This window comes from Trichomycterus rosablanca, chromosome 16 (genome assembly GCF_030014385.1).
Source record: "Trichomycterus rosablanca isolate fTriRos1 chromosome 16, fTriRos1.hap1, whole genome shotgun sequence".
NCBI classification, from domain to species: Eukaryota; Metazoa; Chordata; class Actinopteri; order Siluriformes; family Trichomycteridae; genus Trichomycterus; species Trichomycterus rosablanca.
In genome coordinates this window covers 1,694,190-1,717,673 of record NC_086003.1, presented here as the reverse complement: position 1 = coordinate 1,717,673, position 23,484 = coordinate 1,694,190, and the positions used below count along the sequence as shown (strand labels likewise).

The 23,484-nt window shown below is 41.0% G+C and overlaps 1 protein-coding gene across 1 annotated transcript; it reads left to right on the top strand.

The window, feature by feature from the left end:
• The first annotated feature begins 1,524 nt into the window (after positions 1 to 1,524).
• On the top strand, positions 1,525 to 23,273 carry si:ch211-241b2.5 (golgin subfamily A member 6-like protein 25). Its single transcript, XM_063012081.1, has 8 exons — positions 1,525 to 2,692; positions 14,474 to 14,830; positions 15,389 to 15,673; positions 17,574 to 17,699; positions 19,323 to 19,397; positions 19,590 to 19,643; positions 20,475 to 20,580; positions 21,530 to 23,273. Exons 1-8 carry the CDS (start codon positions 1,525 to 1,527, stop codon positions 22,002 to 22,004), a joined length of 2,646 nt encoding a protein of 881 aa, XP_062868151.1. The 3' UTR covers positions 22,005 to 23,273.
• The last annotated feature ends 211 nt before the right edge of the window (positions 23,274 to 23,484 follow it).

Genomic DNA, 23,484 nt, shown 5'->3' with positions numbered 1-23,484 from the left:
CACTGTAATAATTGAAGTAATACAATATATGGTATTTTTCACAGCACAAGTTGATGATGCAGAAACATGTAAGTAAACCCATTTTTGCACATACATTAAACTTCACTAGTTGGTTGGTGTGTATATACTCATAATTTTCTTCCACTGACCCTGATGAATCCTCCCCACTTTCTTTATAGCTCTTTAAGTTTTTGTTTTTTTGTTTATTCCATATAAACAGGGTAGGTCTGGCCACCCAGTATAAAGCAGAATCCATCTTGAACTTGATCCCAATATTCCCATCACTTGCTCCACAATCTTCATTCATTATAGATAAAGGTGTTACACACTCATAAACTCAATTTTATGTTAAATTATGTTAAATAAATTTGAAGAATTATGTTAAAACCTAAACCAATACTAATGCAGATTGTACACCTGGTATATATTTAATAAAAAATGTACTATATTTTAGTGGTTTCTCTATTTCTGTATTAGTCTGAGCAGAATTGTATTTGCTGCATAATATCTGTCTTTGTCTATATTTCAAGTATTTCTATATTCCACTGTATATGCAATGCTGTGAAAATTAAGTTTCTCCTGTTATTGCTAATTTCTAAGACTAAAATAAGTGAACAAAACTTAAGGGGACTTCAGTAAAACACAATTTACTTTTTACTTCCTTTATATACTATTATAGTCAGATTACTGTTCTGTAATAATGTGGTGTGACAAATAACAGTTTAAAAGAGGGCAGTTACTTTTTTTCTAACCAATATTTTTTTATTATATTGTATTTATGAATTGTTTATCAAAGTGCAATCATTTTTTATTCAGTGCTTTTTGCAGTAATAAATGGGTACTCACATTAAACATGTATTTTTTTCTACAGGTAAAGATTTAAACGTGTTGCGACTTTCAACCGATCCCAAACAAGAGTGCAGAGTCACACTGCTAGGAGGTGATGACACTGCAAAGAATGAGGCATGTAGGATCATACTTAGGACTGCACATGTTCAAGAAAGGACTAATCTTGGAATGTCTGAGCTGGAGGAGAACCTTGTTGAAGGAAGACATGTCTCTGTGGTAAAGAGTCGTTCCTACTGGCTGGAGCAGTTGACATCGTATTGGATTTTTTCCAATGGAGTAAACGCAATTAAAAATGAAATGCTGCGCTGTGTATCACTGGGATTCCCTGGGCCTCATGCTTTTCTCTTAGTGATTAAAGAAGGAAGTGCCACTAACAAAGAGCATAAACTATTAAAAGCACTCACTGCAGTGTTTGGGAAAGAGGCCTTAGACTACAGCATGGTGCTGTTCATCTCATCAGGAAATAAATTAAGTAAACAGAAACTGAAATGTGTTTCGGAATGTGCAGATAGGCAACATCTTTTAGAAGATAATGATGAAAGTGTAAATGAATTATTTAAAATGATTGAAAAGATGGTAAATCAAAAGGCAAACAAGTTCTTTGTCCCACCAGCATATGAAAACTTCATGGTAAATAATTTTGAAGTTTGGGAAAAATCAAGATTATGCTTAGCAATGAAAAAGTTGGATGATTCCAGAATAAAGGAAAAAGAACTGAAGAAGAATCTGGATGATTCCAGAATAAAGGAAAAAGAACTAAAGAAGAATCTGGATGATTCCAGAGTAAAGGAAAAAGAACTGAAGAAGAATCTGGATGATTCCAGAGTAAAGGAAAAAGAACTGAAGAAGAATCTGGATGATTCCAGAATAAAGGAAAAAGAACTGAAGAAGAATCTGGATGATTCCAGAATAAAGGAAAAAGAAGTGAAGAAGAATCTGGATGATTCCAGAGTAAAGGAAAAAGAACTAAAGAAGAATCTGGATGATTCCAGAATAAAGGAAAAAGAACTGAAGAAGAATCTGGATGATTCCAGAATAAAGGAAAAAGAACTGAAGAAGAATCTGGATGATTCCAGAGTAAAGGAAAAAGAACTGAAGAAGAATCTGGATGATTCCAGAATAAAGGAAAAAGAACTGAAGAAGAATCTGGATGATTCCAGAATAAAGGAAAAAGAACTGAAGAAGAATCTGGATGATTCCAGAGTAAAGGAAAAAGAACTAAAGAAGAATCTGGATGATTCCAGAATAAAGGAAAAAGAACTGAAGAAGAATCTGGATGATTCCAGAATAAAGGAAAAAGAACTGAAGAAGAATCTGGATGATTCCAGAGTAAAGGAAAAAGAACTAAAGAAGGAGTTGGATGATTCCAAGGTAAAGGAAAAAGAACTAAAGAAGGAGTTGGATGATTCCAGAGTAAAGGAGAGTGAACTAAAGAAGGAGTTGGATGATTCCAGAGTAAAGGAGAGTGAACTAAATAGAGAGTTGTATGATTCCAAGGTAAAGGAGAGTGAACTGAAGACAGAGTTGTATGATTCCAGAGTAAAGGAAAAAGAACTAAAGAAGGAGTTGGATGATTCCAAGGTAAAGGAAAAAGAACTAAAGAAGAATCTGGATGATTCCAGAGTAAAGGAGAGTGAACTAAAGAAGGAGTTGGATGATTCCAGAGTAAAGGAGAGTGAACTAAAGAAGGAGTTGGATGATTCCAGAGTAAAGGAGAGTGAACTAAATAGAGAGTTGTATGATTCCAAGGTAAAGGAGAGTGAACTGAAGACAGAGTTGTATGATTCCAGAGTAAAGGAAAGTAAACTAAAGAAGGAGTTAGATGCTTCCAGAGTCAATAAGGGTGAACTAAAAGAGTTAAATACCTACCAGCAAACAGAGAATGAATCGAGTAATAATAGAGGAACTGAAATGGAGCCAGATCCACAAGCCATGGGAACAAAACGTAGGAGAAGCAAAGATTTTCTTGAACCATTCTGTAAGTATTACATCGGGAATCCTTATTGTGCTTAAGTGTAATCGTTTGGTTGTATGCAAACGTTCAAGCATCTCTGGCCAAATTATATATTTCGTTGATTTTTTTATTTAAAAGAGGTAGAAACTCTTTACAGCAAACAATTCAAAAAAATTGTTTATGCGTTTTCTACCCTTTCGGAGCATCCAGTTGCCCGATTGCATCAAGCTAACCCACGCCCCCTCCGTCACTTGGGAAGCATATTGTACGCATCTTATCACCTTACACGACGAGTGCAGTGCAGCTCAGCGTTGTGTACAGAGAGACGCACCCTGACAGCACTCTTTTCTCATCTCTGTGCAGGATCCATCGATCAGCCAGCAGAGGTTGTAATTGCACCTGTCATGGGAGAGAGACCCCATCCGGCTTAGTCCCGCCCATATCTGAACAACAGGCCAATCGTTGTTCATGTGGCCGCTCAGCCTCAGCCGGCAGGCAGAGCTGAGATTTGATACGATGTATTCGAGATCCAGCTCTGGTTCCAGCGTGTGTTTTTACCGCTGCACCACCTGAGCGGCAACAGCAAACAATTTAAAGTGTTTTTGCAAATATGTATTCACTTTTATAATCTATCCTAATCATACACTAATTTACAATCATAGAAATAGTAACTGTGCCAATTGCAAAGCTTGAGTCACCTAAAGTAATACTTAGTATTATTAACTTAGATATTAAAGCTTTATATTGTTTTTGCATTTTTAATTCCCCAGTGCAAATGTTCTGTTGCATGCATCACATCTACGCTGGCCCTTGAGGACTGCATAGTAGTACAGGCCTTCTCCAAAATGTGTAAAACTAGGGTTAGGGTTTTTTGTTTCCACAGTGGTAGATCACATAGAGTTTTAACACATACTGAGGATCATTCTATGCTTTTCTATATTCTTCTATTTTTTTTATCACCTCAGCCAGATAGAGTCACCGTCGCAGCATTAAGGTGGTGATTTCCCATCCAGCCTTTCCTCTCTTAGACACAAACAATTCTGTCTGTAAAGCTCCCAACTAGGTGGCACCACTAAGACTTACAACTTCTCAGCAGTGTTGTGCTAGTGCATTAGCCATGCCCCAATTTCAGTAGAGGATTGTGAAATTGGGCCGAAATGATGAGGCTACCGGATGAGGAGGTCACATTATGCAGCTGCAGTGAAGAGAAACCTTTTTTTTGAACATCCCTGCCCTAAGCACAGCAGTTGTGCCTGATAGGGCCACCAGGGATTCAAACTCAGGAGCTTGAGATCTTAGAGGTGGTGGGTTAGTGCGTTATTCCACTGCACCCGTAGAATGATTTTCATTGAAGTGTTATTTATCTTCAGTGTTGGACATGAATAATGTGTAAGGTAATGTAAGATTCTAAAACTATTTCATTTTTTATATTTTTTCTTTCCAGTGTCCACAGAGCAACCTGAAAATTTAGATTAAATTGAAATGGATACGGAAAAACATAAATAGGTAAGTCCTGGATAAAATAAAGGTATAGTACTGTATATGCATTAACATGATTAGCAGCAGTGCACATTTGAGGTATAAACAACCTACATCTGGGATCATTGAGGTATAAACAATCCACATCATATCAGTCTTTGGATTTCAATAATTATTGGACGTGTTCTGTTTGTTTCTCAGATATGCTGGTGTAGAAATGTATATAACTTTATTTAACTTGTGACATGGCCTCATAATTCCTCATTACTAATTATGAATATAAAAATATATACAGTATATATTTTGCTAATTTAACTGCACCCATGAAAAAGTCCATTCTATTCTGTTTTTTTCAGCAATATTTGAGCACCTCTGAGATTAGGTTGTGCAAATGTATCAGTAACGCAGCAAAAATGAAAAATTTTAATTGAGATTAATCGCGATTAAAGAACCTAATTAATCGCGATTAATCAACTGCAAAAATTAAAAATTAAAAAACGAAGCAAAATTGGAACAGTTATGCACATTTTTATTGCAGGAACATGTTTACCAATAATTTTTTTGTTAAAAATTATGATGAAATGATTACATCTAAATTATCTTTAGAAAGCCAGACAATGCCTATATAGAGTTGTTAACAGCTACCCATCATTCAGCCAGTAATTTCAAATGAGTCTGTTCACATTATCTGGTAAAAGTGAGTGAGGATCTTTACCTGTTCGTAACCCTGCCACTGAAAACAGGTGCTCAGGTACTAATATGAACCATTTCTAGATGCAACACGTATAACGTCATGTAAACCCACATCGTTAACTATGTTAAAGCGTCTACAGTCCATTTAACACCAGTGTATGTAATGTTCCTACGACGTGTACAGTTCATGAGCTTTCCATCCAAATTCCTCTGAAATAAAGTCAGACTGAGTCTGAGCTCATGTCTGTAATGTAGATCCATGCACCCAGACGCCCGACGAGACAAATGTGGCTCTGACCAAAGATAACATTAAAGTGCCAATTAATAACTGTAATTTTGTCTAGTGATGATTTCTCACAATTTTGAAAACAAAAAATATTATTCAAAAAACCCTACATTTCGCAATATGTAGCAGCAGCAGCTCGGGTCATTTGTAACTCACGACCGCAAACTGGAAACAGAGCCGTGTTATTGCTATACGGTATAACACAATGTTGCTGTGTTAAAGCAGCGCAAATTACAGTGATGTATGTTCAAAGTGGCACAAACAGCCCAATAAACATCGTTTGATTACAAATTTTATTCTTGATTATATACAGTATATCTGCTAACAAAACGACTTTTGTATTCATATGGACATTCCTTATCTTTACTTATTAATGCTAATGCAGTTACTTACATGGTCATACGTTTCTAACAGTGCTTATTTTTTAAATTGTAATGTTACCAATTGTTTTATTTTTGTGTGAATATGGAAAAATTTAAATTTTATGGTTTATATATTATAATTTTTTGTATTTATTTTGTATAAATCACTTTGTCCTGGTCAGTGTTGTGGTGGCTCTGTTTTCACTGGGCGCAAGGCAACAATAACCTGGACTGGGCAACGTTCCATCCAACAGGCACCCAGCAGAGGCACTTATGTCTCAGAATTCGATGTATTTCTAGTGCAGTATAGCGCTGGTGTTCTGTATTTGAATTATATGCATTTAAAATGAAGAGTGTGAAATTTGTGTAAGAGTGTTTTGTTTCAAATTTAAATGCAAAACATATAAAAAATGTTTATATTAAACTAATGTTGTGCTACTTTTAGGCCCATTAATGTATACAAATACTAAATATTTAAATTAATTAGAATCCAAATATTAAAAAAAAAAAAGGCATTGCTTACTGTATTATGAAAAATGCTAAAAAAAAAAAAAAAAAAAAAAAAAGACTGACTTGGCTGTCCAGAGTGTGGTTTACATTTTTCATGCAGTTCATGTTGAGGCCGAGTCCCTCACTCGGTTACTCCTCCTAACTTTTGCCTCTGTACTTTACTATGTAACAATTATATCCATAATTCTACCCCATGCACTTTAAAATCAGTTTCATTATAATTTTATTAATTAACTTTGTTTTCCTGTGTTTGCGTTACTGCAGAGTGACGTGACTCTAAGCTTTGTCTCCCTCTAGTGGTCTGATGTTCAACTTTACATTATTTTCATTTCATTTGTCAGTAAAACGTTTAAACCACAGTTCAGTATAGAAATTAAAACAGGACTCGTGATTTTCTTGTGTTTGCTTTAAGAATACTCAACATGTTTTTACTGACGCTACCATTACAGGGAAACTGATAAAAAGTGAGGATAAAGCCCAGGACCTTAAAAACCATGTGCTTGTGCAGTACCAATTTTGTTTGTTTATTAGGATTTTAACATCATGTTTTACACTTTGGTTACATTCATGACAGGAACTGTAGTTACTCATTACACAAGATTCATCAGTTCACAAGGTTATATCAAACACAGTCATGGACAATTTTGTATCTCCAATTCACCTCACTTGCAGTCTTTGGACTGTGGGAGGAAACCGGAGCACCCAGAGTAAACCCATGCAGACACGGGGAGAACATGCAAACTCCACACAGAAAGGACCCGGACCTCCGCACCTGGGGATCGAACCCAGGACCTTCTTGCTGTGAGGCGACGCAGTACCAATTCTGCCGGCTGCCCCGATCAATGTTTTAAATCAGGTGAATATCATGGGTACATTATTTGTTCTCCTATTGTGGATAGTTAATGAAACTCATATAATACATTTTTATTGGTCAATTTGGCAATTACTTTTTTGCACAGGGCACTATCCTCCAGGACACCCAAGAAGGACGGGGTCCCTGCTGAGTCTGGTAAGATTTCTTCCTGTAATTTTCAGGGAGTTTTTCCTTGCCACAGTCGCCCTCGGCTTGCTCAACAGGGGTTTTTGTATCTGTTGGTCCTGGATTTTTTAAAGTTGCTTTGAGACAATGTCTATTGTAAAAAGCGCTATATAAATAAAGTTGACTTGACTTGACACAGGGCCAGTTAAAATTACATTTAATTGAAATGATCATTTAAAGTGTATTTTGTTGTTTAATTTGAAATGTGAAACAATTGTAATAAATACTTATTCACAGTCGTGTACATACCACTTGTTTCCAGCGTTTCCACCACTCTGGCTCTCACTTCAACATACACCCAGATTCCTGTTCATACCTGTAGACGTATTACACCAGATTTTCCAGTCTTCCTGATTGTTTCTTTGTTCCCAATTTCCCAGCCGTCTTTTCTCAGAGGCTTGTCATTTAATGTTTCCAATGCTTAATAATGGCTCCATTTCAGTTAGAGTACCAGTGGGCCATTGAGAAACACTGGCTGTAAAGAAAGAATAGCACCAGGTCAGGGTATGAGTGCACGGGGACAGGGAGACTGGAAAGTGGAAACTCCCAGGTGTAAAAAGCTTGTAGAGACGTATTCAAAACGTGTGTGGTGTAAAAGTAAGAACCATGCTGCTGGTAACAGTTCTAAATTCCAGGATGTCGAGTACAGAAGGTGCATGGTGTTACGCTAACGTAGCCTTTTGCAGGACACACATCATTGCACACTTAGTGCTACTCTCAAGCAAGGATAAATAGGAGGGTCGTGTATAAAGGGCATTCAACATAAAAAAAAAATTACAATGGTCACAACAATCAAAAAAGATTACGATAATTTCTGGGGCAGTAAAATGATGGATTATTACTAATAATCATTTCCTGGAAAACAAAACTTCTTTGACTTCCTTAAAACATGACTCTATGGTTTATGAAACTATGGATTGCCCAAGTGATTTTGCAGTGTCATACTTCAGCTTCCTGTAGCTTTTTTCGACTTGCCTCTTTTTCCCATTAGAGAGTAAAGACCTCTTAGAGTTACGTGTTAGCCAGCTTACTAATAATGATTCTAGAGAACCGCATTCTTAGCAGCAGACATTGAAACCATGACTGAGTGCATTCCGATAACCGCCTGTGTGAAAATCCTAGAGATGAACCGTCCTAGAGAATCTTCCCCGTTACAGTTTAGCTCATTTAAATCCTAACAGGGATCCTCCACATCCACAACTGCTCTGATCATGCCAGTAATCTGTCTTAGGCTCTTCATAGACTTAGAATGTCTAAAATGCTAGACGTGTGCCTGATCGACTGTGCACGATAAGGATCTAAACGGGAAAGCCCAGAGTAAGCCAGCAGGTCCCAGAAAGCTGTGATTCTGTAACGTGAGTGAGATCACCACCATGATCATGATGACTAGAATTAGACGCTTATCGTGCCGTTACTCTGACAAGCAAAGACAGAAAAACCCTCCAGCAGTTTACAGTTACTGACAAAGTTCCAGAATCAGTTACAGGTCACGTGAGATCCACAGAGGTTCTGCTATCTCAGTATCTCAGAGCACTGCAGATGAAACCGGCACTAAACTTGTGCAAGGTTGATTTTCTAACTCCACGGACTCCACTAGACATCTGAAGGATTTTATATGCTTGCAACTTTGTGCTTTTGTTTCTTTGTGGTCGCTCCAGCATGATTGTTACCCTGTACGCAAAGTAGGGTCCATAAAAACTTTAATATGACTAAATTATTTCTTCCTCATTTCTTTCCAGACTTGACAGAGAGACCGCTGCTCCATGCACTTTGTACCTGCAGTAATTTGTAAGGGCAGATGAAATTATTCCAAATAGCCGCTCAGGTGACGCAGCGGTAAAAACACACGCTGGATCCAGAGCTGGGATCTCGAATACATTGTATCGAATCTCAGCTTTGCCTACCGGCTAAGGCTGAGTGGCCACATGAACAACGATTGGCTTGTCGTTCAGACATGGGCGGGACTAAGCCGGAAGGGGTCTCTCTCCCATGACTGGTGCAATTTCGACCTCTGCTGGCTGATTGATGAGAAAAGAGTGCTCTCAGGGTGTGTCTCTCAGTACACAACGCTGAGCTGCACTGCACTCGTCAAAGTGTAGGTGATGAGATGCATACGGCTGCTGCCCACGTGTCGGAGGGGGCTTGGGTTAGCTTCATTCTCCTCAATCAGAGCAGGGATCGGCACTGGTGGAGAGGAAGCATGATGCAATCGGAAAAAAGGAAAAAAATGGGAGAAAATGCATTAAGAAAATAAAAGAAAAAAGAAATTACATGTATTATTTATGTATTTTTTTGTTTTTTCCCCTAATTCTCTCCCTAATCTGGTCATATCCAATTACCCTGATTGCATCACGCTTTCCCTCTATCCATACAACCCCCCACCTTTTTTTTACTGCTGCACCACCTGACGGCATCCGTTCTATTTTTATACATGTTTTGTTTGTTTGTTTCAGTTCGTATTTTGCCAAAGTACAGTCATTTCCAACTCCCTTCTGCACCCTTACACTGGCTGAGGAGAGGTGCAGTCTAGTGCCCACACTCTCTGATGTGTGCGGTGGGTACCAGCTTTTTCTTTTTCACCAGCCAGCGGTGGATTCTGAGTCACGCAGTTAAATGATTAAAAATGTATTCTGTAATCTAATTACAATTCCGGGACTGCAATGAAAATGCCGAGTGTGTGTGTGTGAACACAGTACCATGTACTTTTTCTGCTATCAGCCTCAGGCACGCTTAGTTAATTCCCTAACGTGATATGAAAGACATGTGGGTAGAATTTGTGGTTAAATGTAAAAAGGATTTGGTGATTTGCTGGAAAATCCAGATTACACAAGCACGTCGGACATAAAATGAAACTGTGTGTAGAATTGTTTACCCCCACGCAGAATATACAGAGATCAACACAAGTACAGTAATGTATTTACTCATCAGGTTTCTGTTTTATGAAGATTGTGACCCAGCCGTGTTCGAGCCTGCACAGGTACAAGAACGCAAACTCGATAAAATCCACCATCCAGGCATCCAAAATGTTTAAACAATATTTCTAATGCAAAGCAAAACAGAAAGCACTGAGTAGTAATAATTCATGCGTAATAGTAATTTCTTTAATAAATGAAAAACATGCCGCTCAGGTGGCGCAGCGGTAAAGTACGCTAGCGCACCAGAGTTGGGGTCTCGAATACATCATATCGAATCTCAGCTCTGCCTCGCCGACTGGGCTGGGCGTCTGCATGAACGACGATCGGCTGTTGTTCAGGGTTAGGGGGGTAAAAAGTCGGATCATAGGCCCTCATAACTGGTGCAACTGCGGCCCCTGCTGGCTGACTGATGGCGCCTGCACAGGGCTGAGGAATAATGCTGATGGGGGTGTGGCCCTCCGTACACAGTGCCCGTCGCTGTATGAACTCGACTCGTGCAGGTGAAAAAAGCGGTCTGTACTGCTTGTACGTGCCGGAGGGGGCGTATGTCAGTTGAGAGGCGTCCTCAGTCAGCGGTGAAGGGTCGAATCAGTATAGAGGAGCAATCAGGGTAACTGGACACGACTAGATTAGGGGAACATAAAAACAGAACCATAAATCCTGATGTCTGCAACACATTTTAAAAAGTCGAGGGACAGGAGCTTGTTCACTAGCGTCTTTGGACGTTGTTGACGAATGGCTTCCACTGTGCATAGAACTGATTTCTGACAGTACATCGCATCAACAAATCAAGACTTTGCGGCACTGGTTATGAAGCCTTATGCTTCAAAGGTTTCTTCCTGTAATTTTAAGGGAGTTGGGAGTCGCCCTCGGCTTGCTCAACAAGGGTAAAGTTGATTTGAGACAATGTTCATTGTAAGAAGCGTTATATAAATGAGTCTGACTTGACTTGACTTGACTGATACACATAACTTATGCTGTACAATACCTGCACATCTGGACATTATAAAACTATTCTAATTCTAAACTGAAACGTTATATCCCGGAATAATACTTGAAACATTTACTATTGCATATCAGAATATGTTTTTCTACCTCACCCATTATTTACTCAGTACCATGTACTAACTTGTCTCTAGTCTTTATTTATTAATGTCTTTTGTATTTATTTTAGGCTTTCTTGTATTGATTGTACTGTTGTCTACCTGCACTGTATTGTATTGTCTTGCACTTTTTGCTCTATGTTGCACCTTGGTCCTGGAGGAACGTTGTTTTGTTTTAATATGTACTCGTAAATAGCTGAAATGACAATAAAAACCTCTCGACTCTCAAAAGATGTTTTTATTTCTAACTGTAATGTCAAAATGTGAGACACTGAAAACACCGCAGCCTAGCAGTTCGGTTTGGATTGTACAGCACCTATAACAGCAGCTAGATTAAATAGTGTTATAGTGCTTGTGTGGTTGATGACTTAGTGATTCACTTGGCACCCCCTTCCAGTTGTTGAGTAATTCATGTATTTATTCACACCTCGGCACAGTTCATGACAGATAATCCACCCACAGATGGAGAGATGCAGAAAGCTCTGAGGTTTGTGACAGATTCCCATCATCTACCCAACATGTATTCCAGTAAACACTGAGCTTATGATTTAGGTGAACTCAGTGCATCCAAATTTCCTTGTTCTGTTCTCTTCTAATCTTCCTTCTGGATTGTTTGTCGACAAATGAACCAAACATCCCCTTTATATAATCAAAAAACAGAAGAAACACGCAGCAGAGAGGAGGAGGCACCGAGAGGACCTGGAGGAGGAGCTGTGAGAGGTTTCAGAATCATTTACTCAGACTTTTCCGATCCAGATCAGTTTGTATCACAGACAAACATCAGCAAACTTCACATGTTCATGAAGGAACACTGAGGATTTATGAATTAATCAGAAACTGAACGGTAAGATGCTGGTCTGGTTCTTTTCTTCTGATAGACTCTCAGTCTGCTTTGAGCTGTTCGTGCTTATAATAATGAGCTGATGTGCGACCATGTGAGGCTGATCCATCTATAATCAAGATTCTGCTCAAGATTAATGCATTTATCTCTGGATATTCAGTACTGAAGAAAACATAATGGTGCAAAAACTGGATTTTTGCAAGTTTGAACAATTCTGTTGAGGAGATATCTTCCTAAACAAAGAGAAAAACAGAATTCGTCTGTAGAGACTCAACACACTGATACTTTCTATTTAATAAATGCATTTTATCAAACATTTTGGACACCTTGATAATTCAGTGCTTAGTAAATTCCTCTTACATTTGAACTTTTATGTGTTTGTAGACCATCCAATAATAGATCGATTTAGAACCGTTTTGCAAGCATGAGTTGGGAAAACCGAAAGTTCTTATCTTGGACATTTTCATCATCTCATTGCAGAATGTTCTAGCTTTAGGATTTTCTTGGGTCGGGTTACTTGAACAGCATTTTTTGGATCTTCCCACAGATTATCCACAGTGATTGTTTGTTTGTTTATTAGGATTTTAACGTCATGTTTTACACTTTGGTTACATTCATGACAGGAACGGTAGTTACACATTACACAAGATTCATCAGTTCACAAGTTTAATATCAAACACAGTCATGGACAATTTAGTATCTCCAGTTCACCTCACTTGCGCGTCTTTGGGCTGTTGGAGGAAACCGGAGCAGCCGGAGTAAACCCACGCAGACACTGGGAGAACATGCAAACTCCACACAGAAAGGACCCAGACCGCCCCACCTGGGGATCAAACCCAGGACCTTCTTGCTGTGAGGCGACAGTGCTACCCACTTAGCCATAGTGTTAAATTCAGCAAACCGCTGCTGATGTTTATTCAAAAAGCTTCAGTTTGCATGTTTATTGTAGTAGTTTCTAATGGATTTTGAGGCATCCATCGCTTTACTGTCTTGCTGCAGTAGCCAGTCTCTGGATTGTTATTGGACGTACCGTCTCGCATTTGCTTCTAGAATTTGCTAATATTTAGTTAAATTATTAATCCATTTAGTACTGCAAAGTTTCCTGTGCCACTGGCTGCCACACAACCTTTAAGCAAAATATTTTTATGCTCTTCATGAATGTTTTTTCCCCTTGTGCTTAAGGACTTTCATTGATTTAACTTTATCAGTCATCAGTACATTGTATTTATTTCCAAATGCCTCAGATTTTACCTGGATTATGTTTTCTTTATCTAAGATGTTGAGTTATGCTGATCAGGAACAAATAAACGTACCTGTCAGGTCATGTTTATGTCAGCATCACTTCCCAGTAGAATGCCGTACCACCACATCTGTGTGGTAACCTCCCTGCAGGTTCTTTTCTGTCACATCACGAGATTGAGTCTCAGCTGTGCTACCAGCAGGTTGGGTTCCAAATCGGACAATAACAGGCTTGTCTGAGGGTGGGAAGGGCGAAGGGGATTCGCCCAATTGTGACCAATGCAGGCTGATCGATGGTGCTGCACAGAGATAATGGGATCAGTGCGTGTCTCTGAGCGTATACGAACCCGCCTCATGCAGTTGAAAAGATGCACTTGCCTACTGCACATGTGTCAGAGGGGTGTGTGTTAGGAGTGGAGGTCTGCAGCAGCGGAAAAAGTTAAATGAGACTGGATTGTGTGAAAATGTCCCAATATCTTTGTCCATACAGTGTTTGGAAACCTTTCCAGCTCTGTTTCCTGTATAAATCGATCATTTATAATTTGCTATGAAAACATTGAGACTGTTTAGTGTTACAGCAGGCTGAGTGGGTGGTGCACATTATTACGGATCCTTCGTACCTGATTGAATCTCGCCTCAGGCTGCTGTTTTGATTTTTTCAGGTTGTTTACGTTCATGTTCAACGGCTCATTACATGACCTGTTGGTTTTCTGGCTCATTAACATTTCTCAGTGCTGATTCAGTGGTTCAGTGATTCAGGAGCGCTGATTTATTAGAAACCTTTAAAGAAAATCAGATTTAATGATTTAATCTTTCAGGCTTTATGGCTTGTGATATGCTGACCGGGACTTTTTTTATCATCATGCAGTGGTGTAAACATCCGTGATGCAGCACTTAATTTGTTTATCAGGAAATAAAATGTAGAAATGAGGAACTGAGATGTTTTTGTGTTGGTGCTGAGTCACAGTCACACTCCTGTCAGCAGATCTTATAATCAGAGAAAAGGTAAATGTCCGATCTGACTGCCAGGTTTGTTTTTTGTTTCCTCACAGGATCCAATGAGGGCTGAAATATTCTTATATCTATTCACCACATGGCCTTCTATTCAGGGTATGACATCCAAAACCATCTTATTTCAAAATCCATCAGTTTTTCTGCAGTATTTTATAACACTTTGCGTTCCCGTTTCCTTCCACGTTCCAGCCCTCTTCACCGTGAAGTCGGAGCAGAATTCCTACGACGCCGAGCTGCACGGTACGGTCCGCATGGCCTGCAGATTCTCGCCCGTCCAGAGCGCCTCGCAGATCTCCGTCATCTGGCGGCGCATCGAGCCGTCCCCGCCCGTCAACGTCCATCAGTTACAGAGTGGCCGGGAGAAACTCGACTCCGTGGACGAGCGGTTCCGCCATCGTGCCAGGCTACTGACGGACGAGCTGAACAATCTACGGGCCGTCCTCGAGCTCTCCCAGGTACGGATCAACGACTCGGGGACGTATCAGTGCATCGTCAGAGAGACGGAGACGGAGACGGACTACAAGCAGACCACACTTACGGTTCGAGGTCAGTTCACCTCTTGCACTTGTGGGTTAGGTAGATTCCTACATGGATCCTGACCACATTGTCCAAATTGTCACAAAGGAACAGCAGATAATGCTAAGACAGAAACGTTTCAGTGACCCAAAGCATACCTCTGAATCCACCATGAACTTTTGGAATAGCCCTCACAGTCCCCCAACTTTTAATTCAATTTAATTTAATTCATTTGGGTTGATAATTTCTTGAGCCTATCCCAGCTTTTCAATGGGCGCAAGGCACACAGTAACACTCGGGACGGGGCGGCAGACACACACACACACACACTCACCTATAGGGCAATTCAGTGTCTCTAATTAACCTGACTGCATGTTTTTGGACTGTGGGAGGAAACCGGAGCTCCCGGAGGAAACCCACACAGACACGGGGAGAACATGCAAACTCCACACAGAAAGGACCCGGACCTTTATGCTGTGAGGTGACAGTGCTACCCACCGAGCCACCGTGCCGTCCCACTTTCGTCCTCTGATGTGCTGAATTAATAACAAACCCGTCTGACTTCTTTGCGTTTGTCGTGTTCCTCAGCACCGTACGCTCCCGTGAGAAAAAGCCTCAGACGGATCAGCCAGAACGAGGTGGAGCTTTCCTGCGCCTCCCGCGGCTTTCCGTTGGCCCGTGTCCTTTGGAGCGCCGGCAGGCTCGCCGAGCTGCGGTCGACCATTCGATCCAACAGCAGCAACGAAACGAACGGCGACGGAACCTTCAGCGTGACCAGCCGACTGAACGTCACGGACGAGCCCGAGAACTACACCTGCTCCTTCATCACCGAGGATGGAAGAGTGAACGTGTCGGCTACGTTCAGTATTCCAGGTGGGTGAGCGGGTCTTTTTAGGGTGATGGGTTACATTTAGGTTCCATTCATGGACAGGTAGTTACAGGTTACCCATAATTCATCAGTTCAAGTTCAAACGCAGTCACGGCCAATTTAGTTCACCTCACTTGCATGTCTTTGTACTGTGGGAGGAAACCAGAGCTCATGGAACAGTGGTCACATGGAACAGGGGTCACTTGGAAAAGTGGTCACTTGAACAGGGGTCACTTGGAAAAGTGGTCACTTGGAACAGTGGTCTTTTGGAAAAGTGGTCACTTGGAACAGTGGTCTCCTGGAAAAGTGGTCTATTGGAACAGTTGTCTTTTAGAACAGTGGTCACTTGGAACAGTGGTCACTTGGAACAGTGGTCTTTTGGAACAGTTGTCACTTGAAACAGTTGTCTTTTAGAACAGTGGTCACTTGGAACAGTGGTCACTTGGAACAGTGGTCTTTTGGAACAGTTGTCACTTGGAACAGTGGTCTCCTGGAAAAGTGGTCACTTGGAATAGCAGTCTCTTGGAACAGTGGTCTATTGGAACAGTGGTCTCTTGGAACAGTTGTCTTTTAGAACAGTGGTCACTTGGAACAGTGGTCTTGTGGAAAAGCGGTTACTTGGAACAGCAGTCTTTTGGAACAGAACCACACAAAAACAGGCCTTTGATAGAATAAAAAGCTGCAGGAAACTAGTGACACTGTCCACAGTCAAGCAGGTTTTACACGAGCCACAAGCTTTGAGACTGCAGAGCAAGACAAACTGTCATATGTGCAAGTTATTGTCATTTAACAATTTCCAATACATTAAGTAGAAGTTGTGCAGATATTAAGTGTTGTGCTGAATGTGATTACTCATTTCCAGTTGTTCCTCCACATGCAAACATACTGGAATCCCTGTTTTTCATCTCTCAAGTGAGAGATCTTCCCACTCCCAGTATAGTGTATCATTAAACATGAACTCTAAACTCTGGCTTCAGGATGCTGCACGATGAGGGGATTTCCTGAAACAGCACGCAGCTTCAGAGTTACTTTCATTTACGTGTTTACATGCTGATATTTTATATGTAGGACATCAAGGAAACTAAATACCCTAGTAAGCCAGATCTTCCTGAACCTTTGGCTTTATGGTGCAATGACAAAACCAACAGCTGAAATCAAAACCTGCAGTAACCCAGAGATTTTACTGTATTTTACTGGCTTGGTTTGCTTGGTCAGCTAATGAAAATTTATTCTGACTGATCACCGGATTAATATAATGAAGCATTTCCATCCTGTATGGGAGCCTAGTGCAGGGTGATAGTGTCCCAATCTATTTGGCACTGGATCTCAGAGCAATTTATCCCGAATTACAAAAGATAAAAATGTGCAAAGTATTTTGATATATGTGGTGCAGCGATCTCATATTTCAGTCCACAACAATGGAAAGCTTGAGCTTGACCTGGCTGATGTCTGACAGGCACGATGGATGGATGGATGGAGAGATAGATAGATGGATGGATGGATGGATGGACGGACGGACAGATAGATAGTTAGACAGATAGATAGACAGATGGATAGATAGATGGATAGATAGATAGATGGATGGATGGATGGACGGACAGACAGATAGATCGCAGGGGTGGTGCGAGTGGAATTGGAATCGGAAAAATGGGAAAAAAGAGTGGTATATATGTATATATGTAAGAAAACCAACTGCTATTTTACATTCTCATCCTGTTTAGCTCTTATAGTTAGCAGAAATATTTGTATTAATTTTATATTTATTTAGGATCAGGTCCAAACAATCCAGGAAATAAAAGCTCAATTGGCTCCAAAATGTCTTGATGATGATTGACCCAAATCAGATTGTTCAATAACTATATACCGTGCATGTAAACACAACCTGTGATGATTCTTTTCCTTCAGGTGAGATTCCTAAGGACGGAAGCCTGCTGGGATCGACGTGCTTGGCGATCATCGCTATCTTTTTGACAGGCGTAGCGGTTTGCTTCCTCACGCTGCTGATTCGGCGCAGGAAGAAGAAAAGCTTGTGTGAGTTCTCTGTTTTCTTTACTTCATATCTTTCACTTCCACTTAAATACGTTTGATCTAGAGTTTCATGTTCAGCCTTATAGTGTAATCCTAAATATCAGCCCCCCCACATAGGCTGAACCCCCTGATTTAAGGCATGCAGCATTGAACTACACATAGTTAGAACTAAGATAAGATCACAGTGTGGTTCTGAGCAATCTTATCTTAGCTTTATGTGTCAGATTTGTTCCTGGGTAAGCGTATGACGCAGCGTTCCGATCAGAATGAGCAATTTCATGCTAGAAGACAATCAGCAGTCGGTTTCCTCCTCCAGAATGAGGTTGATCCACCTCTAGTGGTCCTGCTATTGAATATTTTTGAATACCTGACGTTCACTTCAGTCACTATTTTTATGGTTGTGTTTTTTCCCCGTAGTGTTTTAATTCCTCCTTATACCTAATCACATTCAGATGAAAATACCTGAGGGTTTTCTGTAGAAATTCTCCCACGTTATGAGAGCGTCGTGCTTTTATATCTGATTTCACGACGCGGTACACACCCCGTGCCCCACGCATTTTTCAGTGCTTAAAATAGAACCAGGTCCTCTGATGCTAATCGGTGGTTACCGGGGATTCCCGTGAGACAGGATGCAAAACCGCACATGTGAGGCTGAGACGTAAAATAACTCGATTCCTGTTTTGAATGAACAGTTTCCCCCCCCTCACAGTTTCCAGTAATATCACCTATAGTGATTAATATTCTTATCCTCACGCGATGTGATGTTCAGATACTGTGGACCAGCGCTTGTGACTTATGACACATGAAACCTACCAGTCTGCACTGTTAAAACTTTACCTTTAACCAGGAAGGACTGGTGCAGAATGAAAACGTCCTATAAGAACGTCTATAGGTCTATAAATCTTTTAGATTTGTGTTCATGGAAGGACGTGGCCACATAGGAAAACAGCGAGTGCAGTCCTGACCTGTCTGCTATTAAAAACATTTAATGTTTAAACATGAGCTGTATATTTTGAGGACAAAGCCGAATGATTCCTTCCTGTCTGTAATTTAAAGGGTGGCTCGGTGGGTAGCACTGTCGCCTCACAGCTAGAAGGGGTCTGATTCCCAGGTGGAGTGGTCCGGGTCCTTTTTGTTTGGAGTTTGCATGTTCTCCCTGTGTCCGTGTGGGTTCCCTCCAGGTGCTCCGGTTTCCTCCTACAGTCCAAAAACATGCAGTCAGGTTAATTGGAGATACTTAATTGCCCTATAGGTGAATGGGTGAATGTGTCTGCCCTGCATGGACTGGCACCCCATCCAGGGTGTTACTGTGTGCCTTGCGCCCATTGAAAAGCTGGGATAGGCTCCCAGGTAATGCAGATATCAGATTTAAAAATAAGCATCACGTTTTTTTACATTGAGGTTAAACATTAATATGAATGGTTTATTTCTTTGGAACTTGAAGTGTATTCTGTGTGTGTGAGGTTCCACTGAAGTCTTATCTCAGACTCATGATTCACTTTACGACTTGTTTTGACAAGCAAAAACTTTAAAACTGCTTAAATAGCCATAAAAAGTACATATACCTAAGTTAATAATTTGAGCATTTCTCATACTGATTGCTGTTTGCATGTCGTATGTTCACAGGCCAGAAAGGTGCGGACGTTACGCAGAACGATTGTTTATCGCCTGATCAGAATCTGACCCTCACATGGACCGATCGTAAGTATAGCTGAACGTCCATAGCATTATATTTTATACTTATGCCGCTATTCCTGGGTTATAAAGATACTAATGACTCCAACTGAGCCCTCAGACCCATCAGAAAATGTCCCGTTTATTATTATCAATAAAAAAATTCAGGTTTAGATTGGCTCAGTATTAATGCAAAGTTTTTTCATTACTTTTCTCCAGTTTTACTTCCGAAAACTGATTCTAAAGCAGATACCTTCGTCATTTCATCAGAGGGTAGGCATTCTGATCTGTTTTTTATGGTACCTGAATGTGTTAGTGCTGCAGAAGTACAAACGGGTGACACATGAATGTAAAACAACACATAACATCAATAGAAAACATGAAATCAATGATAATATTAAAATCCTGACCTGATTTATGCTGTTTAGTCTTAGATTGATGCTGTGTTTTGTATTCTCTGATGCATTATTACATTGCCATGGGTGGCACTGTCACTGTGCAGCAAGAAGGTCCTGGGTTCGATTCCCAGGTTGAGTTTGCATGTTCTCCTTGTGTCTGTGTGGGTTGCCAAAGACGTGCAGTCGGGTCAACTGGAGATATAAAATTTCCCTGGGTGTGAATGTGTGTATGTGTGTTGGTGTTTGCCTTGTGATAGACTGGTGAACTCTTCAGGGTCTTTCCTGCCTTGCGCCTGGTGAATTACACCCACCACAACCCTGATCAGGATAGAGCGATGGTAAAAGAGACATGTATGAATGTTCAGATTATGCCAGTCCACTGAAGGTACTACCGACCAGTCAGGTGTCTACATACAGACATGGTTGGGTATATCTGGGTAGATGGATGCTACTGCATGGCATGACACATTAAAATGAATGAATAATTACATCAGGATTTCATCCGTATTTAAAATAATGAAAATTTTGTTTGTTGATAGCTGAGAGCTCATGAAATCTGGCACGGAGCTCGATCTGCTGTCAACTGTAACGTCTGCTTTACCTGCCGTGGCATGTTTTTACTGTCCTGGTTAACATTCTGATCATTTGAGATCATTTCTTTCCCGCTCTGAGCGTGTGTGAATAATAGACGTGTGTTTTTTTCCAGTGTATGATGGCAGAGTCGAAAACCTGAGGGAGGTGTTGAAGCGGAACTATGCTCAGCTCAGCACAGCCGCCGACATGATGACGCTTCCGGACTCCGTCCTGTCCGGGTATGAGCTTTTCATCTGTATAGTGGTGGGGTGGGTGTGTTTTTCCGAAGAAGGCATTCGGTTTTATCAGTTCTGTGGTAATGTGTGTACTAAGCAGTTTAGTTTCATCATGATATGCAGCCCCGCTCTAAGATAAGCTGGAGCCTATCCCAGCTTTTCAATGGGTGCAAGGCACACAGTAACACCCTGGACAGACACAGGGCAGACACACACCCGTTCACCTATAGGGCAATTCAGTGTCTCCAGTTAACCTGACTGCATGTTTTTGGACTGTGGGAGGAAACCGGAGCTCCCGGAGGAAACCCACACAGACATGGGGAGAACATGCAAACTCCACACCCGGACCGCCCCGCCTGGGGATCAAACCCAGGACCTTCTTGCTGTGAGGTGATAGTGCTACCCACCGAACCACCGTGCCGTCCCACAGCAGTACAGTTTGCTTAAAATAAAATAGACTGACCTCTATGTGATTGTTTTCAGCTAGAACAACAGCCGCTCTTCTGAGAAGGTCTGTGGGAATTTGTGCCAGTTTAGTCAGAAGAGCATTTGAATGGCTGGGCACTGATGTCGGTCATTCAAAAGCTGTTGAGTGGGGCTGAGGTCAGAGCTCTGTGCAGGTCTGTCTTACTAGAATAGGAAAGGGCCTTCCCTAAACTGTTTAAGCATAGTGTGAAGCATGTGATTTCCTTTATATCACTGATTTATTACACCTGTAAGCAACAGTTGTGGCTGAAACACATGAATTTGATCATTAGAAGGGGCGTCCCAATACTTTTGTCCTTATATTGTAAATGTTCCTGAATCCTATTAACCGTTCATGGAGAGTTTAACTATGTGGGACCTTTAAAAGGATTTTTCTTGGAGTTCTTGTGGAATTAAAGATTTTTAAAGAGTAATGAGCCAAAATTGAGCTACATGTAAATTATATAATTTAAATTCTTCTTTTTAGGGACGACCAGCTCTGCGAGACCCAGGCCGTCCTTCCAGGACTGAGGGAAACTGTTCTTCTAGAAGGAGAAGAAGGTCCCATCAGATCCTCTATATCTCAAACCCTGGCCTTCGTCTGGGCCGGAAGCTTCAGCTCAGACGCCTTCAGAAGCGTCTGTGATCTCCGCCTGCTTATTTCGGTCGACCTAAATAAAGCAGAAGGGGATTTTTATCAAGCGGTGAAGTCCAGGCTTCCTACAGAGTCGGGACTGGAGACGAACGATCTAAAAGAGATCCTGCTGGGGGACGAGGACTGCTTACTCATTCTGGACAGCTATAAGGAAGGAGACGGGGAGCTGGACGAGTCCCTGGGTGAATTCCTGACAGAACGGAAGACCTGCAGAGTTCTGATCACGTCACGCCCGGGCGAGAACAGGACTCTGGTGGAGGTGGTCAGGAAAGTACTGAGTCTTCACACGGAGCCTCTGCCGAGCTGAACCTGATAGTGTTTAAAGTCCTTTTTATTTCATTCTGCACTCAAACCTGCAAGTCTCGTCAGGCGAGGAACTGGAAAACGCCATGAACGTTTCTTAAGGTGGACTGGAGATGGACAAAACATCCACACAACTGTGTGTTTACCAGCTTTGTTAATGTGAGTGATTAGGACTGTGTTTGCACTATTGATGCCCTGTCCATCGACCAGGAGGATGCTTTTATTATAATATCCATAAGTAATAACCCAATTAACAGAAAATCTTTCTATAATATTGGCGAAAATGTCTTTAAAACGTTTCTTCCAGCACTCGGGGGGCACAGCGATCTTCTGCGCTAGCTCACCACCATTTAGATCTCAAGGGGAACCGGATGGTCAGACTGGTTCTTCATTGCCGCTGCAATTACGAGAGATTTGTAATCTGGTAGCGCATGGCAGTATATTTATAGATTAGGTGAAGTGGTACCTGGGCTGGTTATCAGAGGGTTCGAGCCTCACCACAGCCAAGTTGCCACTGTTGGACCCCTGAGCAAGGTCCTTAAATTGTATTCAGTCATACATTCACTCGTAAGTTGCGTTAAATAAAAGCGTCTGCTAAATGTCGTAAATGTGGAATGTACAGTGGATTCAGAATTCAGAAAGTATTCAGACCCTTGATCTTTTGCGCACTTTATTGTTTTGTAGATTTAATATTTAAGGGAAATAACATGCTATTGTTTTAAACTCGTATTCAGGGATGTATTCAAGCATTTACTGCTGCTAGTCCTCTTGTAAACGTCTCTGCAAGCTTTGCAGCCTGGGTTTGGCCGGTTTAGCTCATTTTTTCATGACGGATCCTCTCGAGATTTGTCAGATTGGAAATTGAGCGTCTGTGATGTTCCATTTTCAGTTCAAAGTGTCTTCTGTAGACCTGGATGTAAACATGAATGTAAAAGCGAGCAAGTGTACCTGTATTAAAAGTTTATTTTTATAAAAGCTGTAGTTTTAAGTTGATTTATGAAATGCTTCTAGAATGATGGGAACCTTTAGCTCATCTCACACTAAAAGTGAAAGTAAAACCTGACAGAAAAAGCTGGTTTTTTTATAAAACCACATCCCAGTTATTGGCAGCCCTGAATTTAGCAACTTCCCTCTGTCGGGTTTGGAACAAACTCAAGATTCACTGATGGTTTTGCACTGTAAAATCTCTATAAAAGCTTTTCATACGGCACTTTTCATAACAGCATAAAGGAATGTTTCATTGTAAAGAATATGAAATGAAATAAATTACATTTGTAGGATCTATTTTTAATAAATAACATTTTAATATATCTCTGGATTGTGTGCTTTGGTTTTAATTCATTACAAAGTTTGTACAGTGGGCGGCACGGTGGGTAGCACTGTCGCCTCACAGCAAGAAGGTCCTGGGTTCGATCCCCAGGCGGGGAGGTCCGGGTCCTTTCTGTGCTGAGTTTGCATGTTCTCCCCGTGCCCACGTGGGTTTC